This window comes from Ruditapes philippinarum, unplaced genomic scaffold, assembly GCF_026571515.1.
Source record: "Ruditapes philippinarum isolate M1 unplaced genomic scaffold, ASM2657151v2 ctg2895_1_1_1_1, whole genome shotgun sequence".
Lineage (NCBI taxonomy): Eukaryota > Metazoa > Mollusca > Bivalvia > Venerida > Veneridae > Ruditapes > Ruditapes philippinarum.
The window spans coordinates 190,273-203,113 of record NW_026861638.1 but is presented as its reverse complement, the minus strand read 5'-3'; the positions used below and the strand labels follow the sequence as shown (position 1 = coordinate 203,113).

The following is a 12,841-nucleotide window of genomic DNA, read 5'->3' as shown; positions in this document are numbered from 1 at the left end:
GCAAAAATTTGTATCCGCTAATATAAATTGGGTTACAGTATTATGTAAAGGCCTACTAAATTCTGTTTCCAAAAGTACATTTTCTGATTAAGGTTAAAAGACCTTGAAATTTGGCTATATTAAATTATCTACTATTGATGACTTATCACTGCAACAAATGTTTGGGTCACGACCAAGTTTCTTAAAATCACACCAGAACTGGTTGGTTCCAGGAAGCGGACTTGAAAGAAATTAATGTAAGTTGCAAGAACTTGTTTCGTTATCAAATTTAAATAAGTATGTTTAAACCAAACAAATCTATTAAGATATAAAGCTATTGATTTTTTTTTGTCATTGTCCTTGGACAGACTGGCCTCAAAATCAATAAAGGTTATCTAAAATGAATGACCAATCTCTACATTAAAATCTTAGCACATCAGGCCCTCGCATTCTCAAGTTTTCTCAAGTTATTTGTTCATACTAGCTTTTTGTGTCAAAAGCAATAGTGACCTTGGTCTTTAACAAGATCAGGTCATTTATAGTACCATTACAAGTCTTGAATAACATATACAGCAATATACCCCTACTTCTTTGTAGGGAATTGGGGCATAATAATAGTTATAACTAACTGTCACAAACCTATGGCTGTTAAAACACAACATTTTCATCAGACAAGTTATCCTATGACTTCATTATCATAAGGGGCTACGTACTACCCATGTTCCTATCAAGTTTACCAAACATACCCTTTATTTCTGTGCAGACAAGACTTTTCACAAAGTGTGACGGTGACCTTTGACATATTGACCTTGAAATCTATAGTAGTCATCTACTGGTCATGGGCAAGTCCCTACCACACAAAGTTTAAAAAACTTAAAACACTGACGGATGATCTTATAACCTCAAAATCAATGTTGGTCATCCACTGACCATGGACATTGCATCTACCAATTTAATTACTCAGGCTTTCTCCTTCTACATTGTGACAGATCTTGTTCTTTGACCCTATGACCACAATATTAAGTAGAGGTCTTTTTGTCATGGGAATGTCTCAAGCTTATTCTTTCTCAAGTTATTGTTTGGACAATGATAACAGGAATAAGAAGATACAGATAAACGGCTGGACCAACAAAACATAGTATGCATTAAATGCATTTAGCAGAGCAATATCTGAAGATTTCCTAACATGTACCTATCTTACCTTTTTCACATTTTCCATGATGTTTTAAATGGAATTTCCTATCCTTACAAAAGTTTTTCCGGAGGTCACATTCTGTTGAAAATGTCCTGTATTCTTCAGACTTTGAATCATATCCACAAACTGGTTTTAAAACAGATGGACAACTATCACTACACACACATGTCCCATTTTTACATATACTGTACTCATCACAGTCTTCTTTACAACCTAAAGAAAACATGCAAATGATATTTAGAGAGGAAAACAAAAATTGACTTAGTATGGTACTAGATAATGGTTCAAAACAATTCATAATGAATACAACAAGTTATTTCTTTAAACATAAAAGCTGACAAATTATTGAACTGTATGAACTGCATGATTTGTGCTTTTTGCTATAAATCAATCCAAAAGGTAAATTATAACCTACCTTCAACTGGAACTGGGACAACTGGAGTTGTTGTTGTTAATAATGGTTTTGTAGGGATGTTTGGTTTAATGACTATTGCTGTTTTTCTGAAATGATATTCAACTATTTATCATTCACAAATTTAAGAAATTCACCAGTAGTTATTTATGTTGCACAAAGTATAGGCAGACATTTTTCTGATATGTTTTTTCAAGGAATCCAAAGGGTAGAGCATTTTAATGGTTTGGAATCTCAATATTCAAGATATTGTCATTTACTTCATCAAAAAAACGAGTTTAATCTTATTTTTGTAATGGTCTCAGATAATTGCCAGCCTTAAATAATACTACAGGAACAACATTGATCGATTTTTGAAAAATTATAAGAATTATAAGACACATCTGAGCATTTTATGCACTAGTAAACTGAAAATTTGTTAAAAGAGTGATATATTCACAAGAATTATGATGTCATACATTCACAAGGATTATGATGTCATACATTCACAAGGATTATGATGTCATACATTCACAAGGATTATGATGTCATACATTCACAAGGATTATGATGTCATACATTCACAAGGATTATGATGTCATACATTCACAAGGATTATGATGTCATACACAAAGAAAAATAACCATCATAAATATGACATTTCATAGTTTTCTTTTATTTAGCAAAGTAAGTCAAAGTTATTTATGTTTTATGAACATATTAATTTATTTATAGTATTTGCTAGAAATGAGAAACTGAATCATACATTGTTGGTATAGGTTCACAGATATCTGAGTCTTCTCTTAGTCTATCATAGCCTTCTTCACAAGAAGGAGCACATGTATAATCTAAAATAAAATATAGACATTTAAAACTTACTGTATGGTGGTTAATTTTGCGATGTGGAAATATTTGCGATTTTTGCGAATTGAAATTATTCACAAATATTTAATAGCACAAAAAATATTTCTTTTTAGTAGGGATGGCAACGAATACAAAAATCAATACTCTAGTACTCGGTCATTTTTCTGATCGAGTACTCGGTTACTCGGATGATTTCCAGTGATCTTCAAAGTATATCTCACAATATAAACACCGTCCGCATGCCACTTTCGTTTTCTATTTAAATTAATAGAATTCTTTTCTATAAAAAGGACTGCACGGGAGACAAATTAAATAAAATTAATTCAATAATATGTTATTTTACAACATTTTAATTAATGCAACATCAAGTTTAAAACATGTATAACAGTTCATATATCTTTTCTTTTTGGAATAATATAGACTGATCGGCGGCAACAAAATCAAAAGGGGTCTAAATACTAGTTACCTTCATATTAGCAATCGACCCTTTCTTGTTTTCAAAACAGTTACATCCGCTGCAAACTGTTACACAATTAAAGGTAATAAAATATCATAAGAGGCTGGATGACATAAGCGACACAGGTGCGCGTGTCAAACTGTTGATCGCCTTGTTAAATTTATGATATAATTTTCACACCTCTGCAAGGATGTTTTGATTGCATTTAACAGGTATTTATGAAGATACATGCACATCTCTGAATTTCTGAACTAACACACTAATCTTTCTAAATCGTGAAAAAAATTAGAAATTATATATTTTTTCCGAGTAATCGAATATCAATTTTGTTAACCGATATTCGGACGTTCCATCGAGTACTCGGTTAACCGCTTACTCGTTGCCATCCCTACTTTTTAGGCAAACTTTCTTCTTTTATTTGAAAACATGTTTTCATAAAGCATCTTACATGAATAAGTTTGACTGTTCAGGTACTGAGATTAATTTTTCTCATTGCTTGTTTCTTTAAGTTTGGTCTAAGTCTAAATAAATTACAAAATGTTTAAATGAAACAATATATGTGTTAGTAACACACCACATAGATTATTCATAAAACAAAAGAATGTTTCAAAATATGACAAAGAAACATGTGATCAGGTCCTTTATCAAACTAACAATGTATTTTCAAACAATTATATAAATAACAAAGGTATTAAACAACTGAATAGAATAATTACAATAATGGTATATTTTTAACGGTATCCGGACAATTCCCCTCCCGGACGATTCCCCTCCCAGTAAATTTGAATGTTTTTTCACAACCAGGACATTTCCCCTCCAGTTATTTTTTTTACGGCAGACAATTCCCCTCCCGTTCTTATATCAACACGGAGAATTCCCCTCCCGTTCTTTTAACAACCCGGACAATTCCCCTCCCGCTGTTGTCAGAGCGGACAATTTCCCTCCCGTGGCTGTTGAATATATATATTGTATAATATTGTTTATTTGAAAGGTATTTTCAATCGTCTTTAAATACATTTTGCTTATCTCTAGGGCGGAAATGCAAATGGTATATCCCCAATTTTTATACATGAATACATGTATAAACAAAACAGAACGTATTTTTTAAATAATCTTTATTTCGTCAATACATTTTTTCATAAAAGAACAATTGATAAGAACAAAAAAGCAATTAAGCTGTATATTCAGAGACATAGATAACATCTATGTCTCTGGTATATTCTTGCAAAGTATATGTTATGCACATGTTATAGTAAGTTGAACTGTCATCATCGTCATTATGATTAGAAAGTCACATTCACCATATTGAATCAGTACATGAAGTCCAAACACAAAATATCAGTGATCATTTTGATTTTATATATGATTGAACACATTTGTAGGAATATTCTCCTTCATTTTTAATTGGTTTTGCAATCAAGGACACATTTAATTAAGGGCGGCAATGATTAAAGATTTTTTATTGACAGTTTGTTTATCTTAAGCAGCGGCAGCAATGATTAAAGGCGGTATAATGTCACTTTTGTGAAATAATGATTGTTAAAAGTTCCGATCTTTAACTGTTTATTGTTAAGAGTAAAAACTGTCATCTTTAATAAGAATGGTTATAGATTTTTTTATACGCAATGGCAGCTATGATTAAGGGCCGTATAATGTCACGTTCCGCTCTGTGAAAAAAATGGGAGGGGAATTGTCCGCTCTGCTAAAATAACGGGAGGGGAATTGTCCGCTCTGCTAAAATAACGGGAGGGGAATTGTCCGCCCTGTAAAATTAACAGGAGGGGAAAATTCCGGCCTGTTAAAATAACGGGAGGGGAAATGTCCGGGTTGTTAAAATAATATGGAAGGGGAATCGTCCGGGAGGGGGATTGTCCGGGATTCATTTTTAACTTGTACATGTACCTGCTTAATAAATGATATCATAAAAACAGCATTAAATTCAATAATCATATTTTCACAAATATTTCCGCACGCAAAAAGTCCACTTTCTGACATTCGCAAAATTTTTGTGACGCATAAATATCCACTTATACAGTATTTTGAACATGGGCTGTTGGTTAAAAATACAAGCCCACTTTCATAAATAATGGTCATTCCATATGCAATAATATGAGACAAAATAAAAACACATCATATGCAACAGGTATATAACAGCGAAAATGTAGCTGAGAGTAAAAAGAAAATATAATGACTTTTTAAAAAATTCATCTAAGACCACCACCCATCTAAGATTACCATGTCTCCACAAAATGTTTCATGAAATATAAAAACATACATATACCAGGCAGGGGCAACGCTTGACACTTTTACTTGTTCTAAAAGCAAACAAATAAGTGGTTATTTGTTAAATTTATTAAAGTACATGTGGCGGAAATTCATAAAGGTTTTTTTTACATATTTTCATACATGATAAAGTCTAAAAACACGTAAAAGTAAATTTTGAACAGAGATGAATATTACAGGAAATATCTCGGTATGGGGTTTCTGTACAAGGGTACATATTTCACAATGCTGCATCCCAATTTACCAGTTTATCGCCATATTGTTGCACCTTTACCACCATCCATACCCAAACTGGCACACGGTGTGGTTGGAAACAAGGCTATATTTACGAATGGCCAAAAAAGAAACAATATAAAATATTTTCTAAATTTTAAGAGAATATAAAACTTGATAAGAAAGTCTACCAAGATGATTATAACAAGAAATGTCGAAAGACACATATGCCCCCCTTTCTAGCCCTTGATCGTCTCAAATCAATGATTCCACATTTGAAGTAAATTTCATGTCCCATTGTGCCAAGAAAGGACACTTCCAATGGCCAAGACGACAGGATCAACAGATTGTTGAAAAACAGTTCATTTTGTGCTCTGGATTTGTGCCGGATTGTGTCAGCTCAGGCCGGCTGTGGTTTGTGAAGGAGCATGAATCAATTAGTTCGTCTTATGCTGAGTACGAAGATATGTACTTTTGATTCTGTGATAATAAGGTGTATACAATAAACACAGAACTAGGACTGTATTTTGAAAGCAACAAGGAACTTTTTCTGTGTAAGATGAACTTGTAATTTCATTTCAGAATATGAATCACAGTTTACTTTAGCTCAAATTTATAAGATGTTCATTGTTTATGTTATTTATAATTGTTATTTAAATCTGAATGTTAAAATGTGATTGTTACCAAGCTTAAATTTTAAATCATTTGATTTTACCATTGAAATGTTGTTTTTTAATATGTAGACAATGTTGCTTTATGAAATATGGATTTTGTATGCATATAACATGATGTGATGAAATTTTGATTAAAATATAAAAATGATGTATATTTATTTCTGTTCTAATATAAAATAACTTGCTAAATATTGGGTTTATACTAAATTTGATAGCAAAAACAGAAAGAACATGAAAAAGTACATTACAGTACCAAGTTTCATTTAGATATCTTTAAAAATAAAAACGTTATTCAACATTAAAGGAAAATTAATATCATTTCGGGTCCGCGAACGCGCGCAATACTTTATATAACATACATAGTGAAGAAATTCCAGAAAACCGCTCGATATTAAAATCTTTAAAGTTGCATAACTTTTTTATTTTTCAAGATATTTTGAAAATTTAAAATGTTCTCTGTTAATTATACAGTGGCTTTAAAGAGGTATAAATAAAGTACCATTGTGAAACACTTTAAAAATTGAGAGTGGTTGCTAATATTATTATAATGTGGGATTTTAATGTAAATCCTATAAAAAATCTAAGTAGAAAAAAATCTAAGTTCAAGGGGGAGATAATTCTGATAATAGTCTTGCTAGAGTATTTAACCTCCTCAAAAATGTTGAGTGATAATAAGAAACATATATATGAAATTTGAAGTAGATACATGAGGAAATAAAGAAGTTATTTAAAAAAGACAACATTTTTTTTCATAAAAATTCTAAGTTCAAGGGAGGTAATGCTGATAATTTTTGTGCTAGAGTTGTAAACCTTGTCATATATGATGTGGTTGATGTCCAGAAACTTATATATTTAAAGTTTGAAGTAAACACCTTAAGAAATAAAGAACTTATAGTGAAAAAGCTGAAAAATTTAAATCAGAAATCTTGAAATTCAGGCTATTTGTTGCCATAACAACCAGAATTTTCAACATAGGAAGAAAAAAAAAAGATGTGCAAAATCTCCAGACTGCCATCTACCCATATTTTAAGTTTCATAAAAACATTTTCAGTACTTTTTGAGTTATCACTGGATCCAGTTTATGTGTTAAATTTGCCATATTTTCAGACTATTTGTTGCCATAGCAACCAGAATTTTCAACATAGGAAGAAAAGAAAAAGACGTGCATAATCTCCATACTGCCATCTATCCATATATCAAGTTTCATAAAAGAAATTTCAGTACTTTTTGCGTTATCGCGGGATCCAGTTTTGTGGACGGACGGACTGACGGACTGACAGACAGACATACGGACTGAAAGACAGAAGCACAGACAGACAGAGGGACGGAGGGTAAACCTTAAGTCCCCTCCGGTTAAACCCGTAGGGGACTAATTATCAGCGGAAACCATTTTGACATTTAAGGCCCCTGTGACCTTGACCTTTGACCTAGTGACCCCAAAATCAATAGGGGTCATCTTCTACTTATGACTAATCACTATGTGAAATATTTAGACTTTGTGATGAATGCATTTCAAGATAATAAGCGGAAACCGTTTTGAAATTCAAAGCCCCTGTGACCTTGACCTTTGCCCTAGTGACCCTAGAATCAATAGGGGTCATCTACTAGTTATGGCCAATCACTATATGAAATATGAAGGCCATGTGATGAATACTTTTCAAGATAATCAGCGGAAACCATTTTGACATTTAAGGCACCTGTGACCTTGACTTTTGACCTAGTGACCCCAAAATCATTAGGGGTCATCTACTAGTTATGACCAATCACTATGTGAAATATGAAGACATTGTGGTGAATAGAATTCAAGATAATCAGTGGAATCCATGTGTTCTATCGATGGACAGACGGACGGACGGACGGACCGACGGACAGACGGACATTACCAAAACAATATACCCCCTCTTCTTCGAAAGGGGGCATAATAAAGTATGCAAAATAAATGTGACTAAACTTACTTAATAGCCTTTGTTGTGGTTTTCCATTTGGCAATTTTGGACATTCTTTTTTGTCACATTCATAGTCAATGTAACTACACATTTCAAAACTTTGATCATTGATAGGTGCATATCCTTTCCTTGCATCACATCGACAAAAACGTTCATTTTTTGAATCGTCGTCATTGCATAGGATCTTGTGAGTTCCTTCAGAACAATCATTCCATTTTTTATCTGGACATTCAGAGTATGTTGAAGAAGATTTGTTGACACTGTTGTAGTAGTTATTATCAAAACAGGTCACACAATACACATCTGGTTCTTTTATTTCTTGACCACTTCTTTTAAAGCTCAAATGTGGCTCTTCTCCTACAATATAAATTTTTGTACTTCGAATAAGTTTTCAAGTTACACTCTGTTCAAGAAAATTATCTCGAGGCCCAATCACCTAATCTGAACTACAAGATGCCTCCTTTATATATAGAGGATATTTGTTTGTTTGTGTGTAAGATGAAATTTTATTTCATCGAGTGGGCTTTAAAAACAGTATTCTCACGAGTGGCGTAGCCACGAGTGAGAATACTGTTTTTAAAGTTGACGAGATGAAATAAAATTACATCTTACACCACAAACAGACAAATTTTCTTTTTATTTTATGCTTAAAAACATGTTAAAATGAAATCTGTTTCCCCCATTGAGAGCCCCATTTAGACGGAATTTCTCATTTAAAACAAGAAGTCTTGAGCTGAAAAATAAGTCCACCAATCAAGGTAAAATGACGGTGATATTTATTCATTTTATTAAAAAAATATGAATGATCGCTTGTTTTAATAATAAAAACAAACAATTCTTGTAGGAGAAAAAGTCCAACCATCCATCCATACTTCTGTTAGCAATCCGGTCAACCCGTCCCCTGGTCAACTTGTCCTCTAGTCAACACGTCACCTTTTTGGTTAACTCGTCCCCTACTTTTGGTCAACTTGTCCTCAAAGAGTCAACTCGTCCATAATATGGTCAACTCGTCCCCTACTTTCAATCTATTCGTCACTATTGTGTTGTAAATCAATGTCTTTAAATAGTTCTTTTATGTAAAATTAATAATAAATTTGATTGATATCGAAATATTAATAAAATAATGTCTTTTTTACGTTAAATTTTAATGATCTTCATCTAAGCACACGTGCATAGCTTTGATGTAAAACTACAAAGACGGGTCACGTGCATAGCTTTGATGTAAAACTACAAAGACAGGTCAGTTTGCAAACATTCAATTAATGTTTAATTAATCGGAGTTTTAATGATAATTAAAACTAAAATTAGGTCCAACTCTTTGATTTTTACCGCCTCCCTGAACGGATTAAAGACTGACGATAGATTAACAGAAATTAGAAGTGCTAAAAACTATGTCGGTGCGTATTGATCTCATTATATGAGGATCGTGTTAATTGATCATTGTTTGTTGTGAAATTGTCAATATAAAAGTTGCCCTGATAAATATAAGAATTATTTTAAGGGGCCTCCGTGGCCGAGTGGTTTAAAGTCGTTTAAATTTGAGATTTAAACAGGCCCCCTCCCCACTATGGGTTCGATCCCGTTTGGGTCAAAATTTTCATGTGAGGAAGCCACCCAAAGGTTTTGGTTTTAGGGAATCGGGGGGTTTCTCCCAGGTCCCTGCTCGGCCTGAAAATTAATCCCCGGGAGGGGAAAACCGGGTCTTCCTCCACCAAAAAAAGCAAAAAAAAATCGCAAAAAAATTGGGCCGGGACCTCTAGGATGACCCGACTTGAGTGTATGGGCTTTCCGGCGGCGACCTTAAAAAAACGCATCAAAAAAATAATAAGAATTATTCTTAAAATCGCATTTGCGTTGTACGTTATATCAACATTGGATTATTTTTATAGTGCATATTAATCCTTTCTTAGAATTCCATATTGTTGGATTATAGACTGCATGTGAACGGTGTATGTGACAATTTTACTTATTTGTGTTGTTGATTGCGACTTTTTTAATTTATTTGTGTCGTTTATTGTGACAATGTACCACTGCATTGGTTGTAGGAAACATGTGCGGAAGAATCAGCAAGCACTTCAGTGTGAGTGCTGTGAACACTGGCAACACAGAAGTTGTAATACAGGTTAGTCATGTGTGATGTTTATGTTCATTATTAACAGACAAATGGTCTTGCAAAAATTGTCAAAGAATTTTTATTTGTTATTATTAGGTAGCGGTAAGGAACTCTGAATTATGTAGCGAAGGAAGACTTCGCCGCTACCAACGGAAAAACTACACCTTTCTCCAGGGCCAGGGCCAGACGCACCAGCTGTGGGACAGATACAGGAATGGGGAGTTGTCATCAACGGGACTTCTAAGAGAATTCGGGAACTTATATAAGCCTCAAGAGTCGTAAGATGTCAAAAAAACAAAAAAAGACAATGAAATATGTGCATGGAAAAAAAACAATGAAAGTGAATATATATGACATATTATTGACAAAAAAGACATACTATATGACCGCCGCCATGAGAAAAGGGGCACTCGGGCATGTATGACGTAACGTCAAAAACTTCGGGAAAAGGAGAACGGCTAATGACAGCGATTTTTTCGTCGCCATACTAGTTTCGGTGCGCGAGATTTATAAAGTATTGGCTGTATATGAATTGTTTGAGGAAATGGACGAATTTGAGGTAAAAAAAACAAACATTCTATTATATTTATATTTAAAAAATTTGGTGTCTAGTCGTCATATTTATTGACTTTTTAAACACGTCTGCTGTTCGCTATCGTTTGCAGCTTTAATCCCGGTCTACAAATTATTCACAGCAAAACTGTACATTAATTTTAAATGATGTCACACTTTGCAATTTCTGTCAGTTTATGTCATATTTGTTAATTTAAACTGAATTTTATTAGCGCTGTATTGATTTTTTTCTTTTGACAGCAGTGTTTACATAAATGCTAAGCGACGTGATTCTCTCCCCTGTTTGCTATTTTTAGCAAAAATTATTTTATATAATAAATATTGATGGCTTATGATTACATGTGTCCGTGGCTCAGTGGATTCAGCGTGTGCATTGCGTGCGCGACGATCGTGGTTCGAAACCTCGTTCAGTCATATTTTTTTTTTACATTTAATCTTTAAATGTTCTTTCAAATACTTTTTTCGATTATTTTAGGAATTAAATGGATTATTTGAATCATTTGGAGTACCTGCCGAGCAGATTCCAACATCAACAGAGGTTGATATTCCTGAAGATCTGAGCCAGGAGTTTGAAGTCAGTGACAGTGACCAAGAACAGTCTGACACAGAACAGGTAGTGAATGAAAGGATTGAAGAAGTGATTAGAAATTATGACACTGTAAATTCCAGGGAATCAGACTCAGACAGAGACACTGATGACGCATCATGTACTCGTAACAGAGCCTGTAATGTTTGTACGTGTAAAGTTGATTGCCTTCTCTAGTTTGACAAAGCTAGTGTTGACAGTCACATACTTTCTATGAGAGAGATTGACAGAAATGAAGCAGAGATGTTCATTACTGGGAGTGTACATCAAATTGCTACTGACGAAACTCTTAAAGGGAAACGCCGGAAACGGACTCGTTTTAGATACACATTTCATGGTAAACCTATCTGTAAGAAGGCATTCATGTATGTAAATGATATCGGATCAAAAGCTCTCCGAAACCTACTTGATCACTTTACTACCAATGGCGCAATACCACGTACCCACGGAAACAGTGGAAGAAAACCACACCATGCCCTCGGTTACAATGAGATACGGTTTTGTGTAGACTGGATTTTATGGTATGCTGATATCAATCGTTTACCTATGCCAGCAGCACCCAGGGGCCGTGACGGGAAGCCCCTATTCTTCTCCCGTCGAACCTTACAAAAGCTTCTCTACACAGTCAATATTGTCAGGCATGTGAGGAGTCAGATGTACGGAAGCTCGGAGTGTCATCATTCAAAAATGTATGGAAAAATTGCATTCCACACATAAAGATAATGTCACCAAAAGATGACGTGTGTCATAAGTGTTATGAGCAGTTGCGACATAGTGTTATGGATGCTGTGACGGAGCAAGCAAAACTTGATGCAGCAAATTGTCTCCGGGAGCATGTGCAGGTATTCTATATTGCTAATTGTTATCTTGTATTTTTCAAAGTAGCTTTTTATTTTCCCTTTGTTACATCTCATGTAAGTAATACCGTAGGCATAAAAATCATAGATATTTTATATACATGTACATTTTGGACAAACCACAATATATGTTTTACCTTAATGTTTTAGGATGCTCAAACAGAACGTCAGGCGTACATGACAGCGGTTATTCAAGCGAGAGAAAAAGATGGTAGGCTACACCCGACCGACAATACCCGTTGCACCAATTTCCACAGAGTTCAGTAAGGTATGCATATGACAGTTATGGTATAAGCTTTTAAAGATCTTTTACAGGGTTATATGACCATATATAAACGGTTGTTGTATATATAACCGAGCTGTAAGGCAATTGCATGATTACCGTTTACATTCATTAAGAATTAATTTTTATTACGAACTTATAATAATGCAAACTTTCTTTATTATTTTAGAAGTAAAATGAAATAAATATATAAATCGATTGCAGCAGTGCATACAGATTTATATTAACGTCACGATTATCCGTTGAAAAAATGACGTTATAAACGTGCAATATTATAGTTATTAGTGCAAATAACATATTGAGAGTGCTATAGTCTGAAGGCTCCTGTCTTTATATTTGATAATTAAAAAAATGGATTTAACCCATTGCTTCATGAGCATTTTGTGAAAAATGGCTGTTTTCATTGAAAAGTCTCCCGTTACAAGTT

At 33.8% G+C, this 12,841-nt stretch overlaps 1 protein-coding gene across 2 annotated transcripts in view; it reads right to left on the bottom strand.

The window, feature by feature from the left end:
* The window catches only part of LOC132716391 (uncharacterized), a 99,375-nt gene that overhangs the window by 64,167 nt on the left and 22,367 nt on the right, over nucleotides 1–12,841 (bottom strand). For both annotated transcript variants that reach the window (XM_060699657.1, XM_060699658.1), the window contains exons 4-7: nucleotides 8,012–8,359; nucleotides 2,332–2,413; nucleotides 1,590–1,675; nucleotides 1,181–1,387 (exon numbers count right to left, since the gene is read on the bottom strand). In XM_060699657.1, coding sequence (XP_060555640.1) covers nucleotides 1,181–1,387; nucleotides 1,590–1,675; nucleotides 2,332–2,413; nucleotides 8,012–8,359 — 723 coding nt within the window. The remainder of the gene's footprint in view (nucleotides 1–1,180; nucleotides 1,388–1,589; nucleotides 1,676–2,331; nucleotides 2,414–8,011; nucleotides 8,360–12,841) is intronic.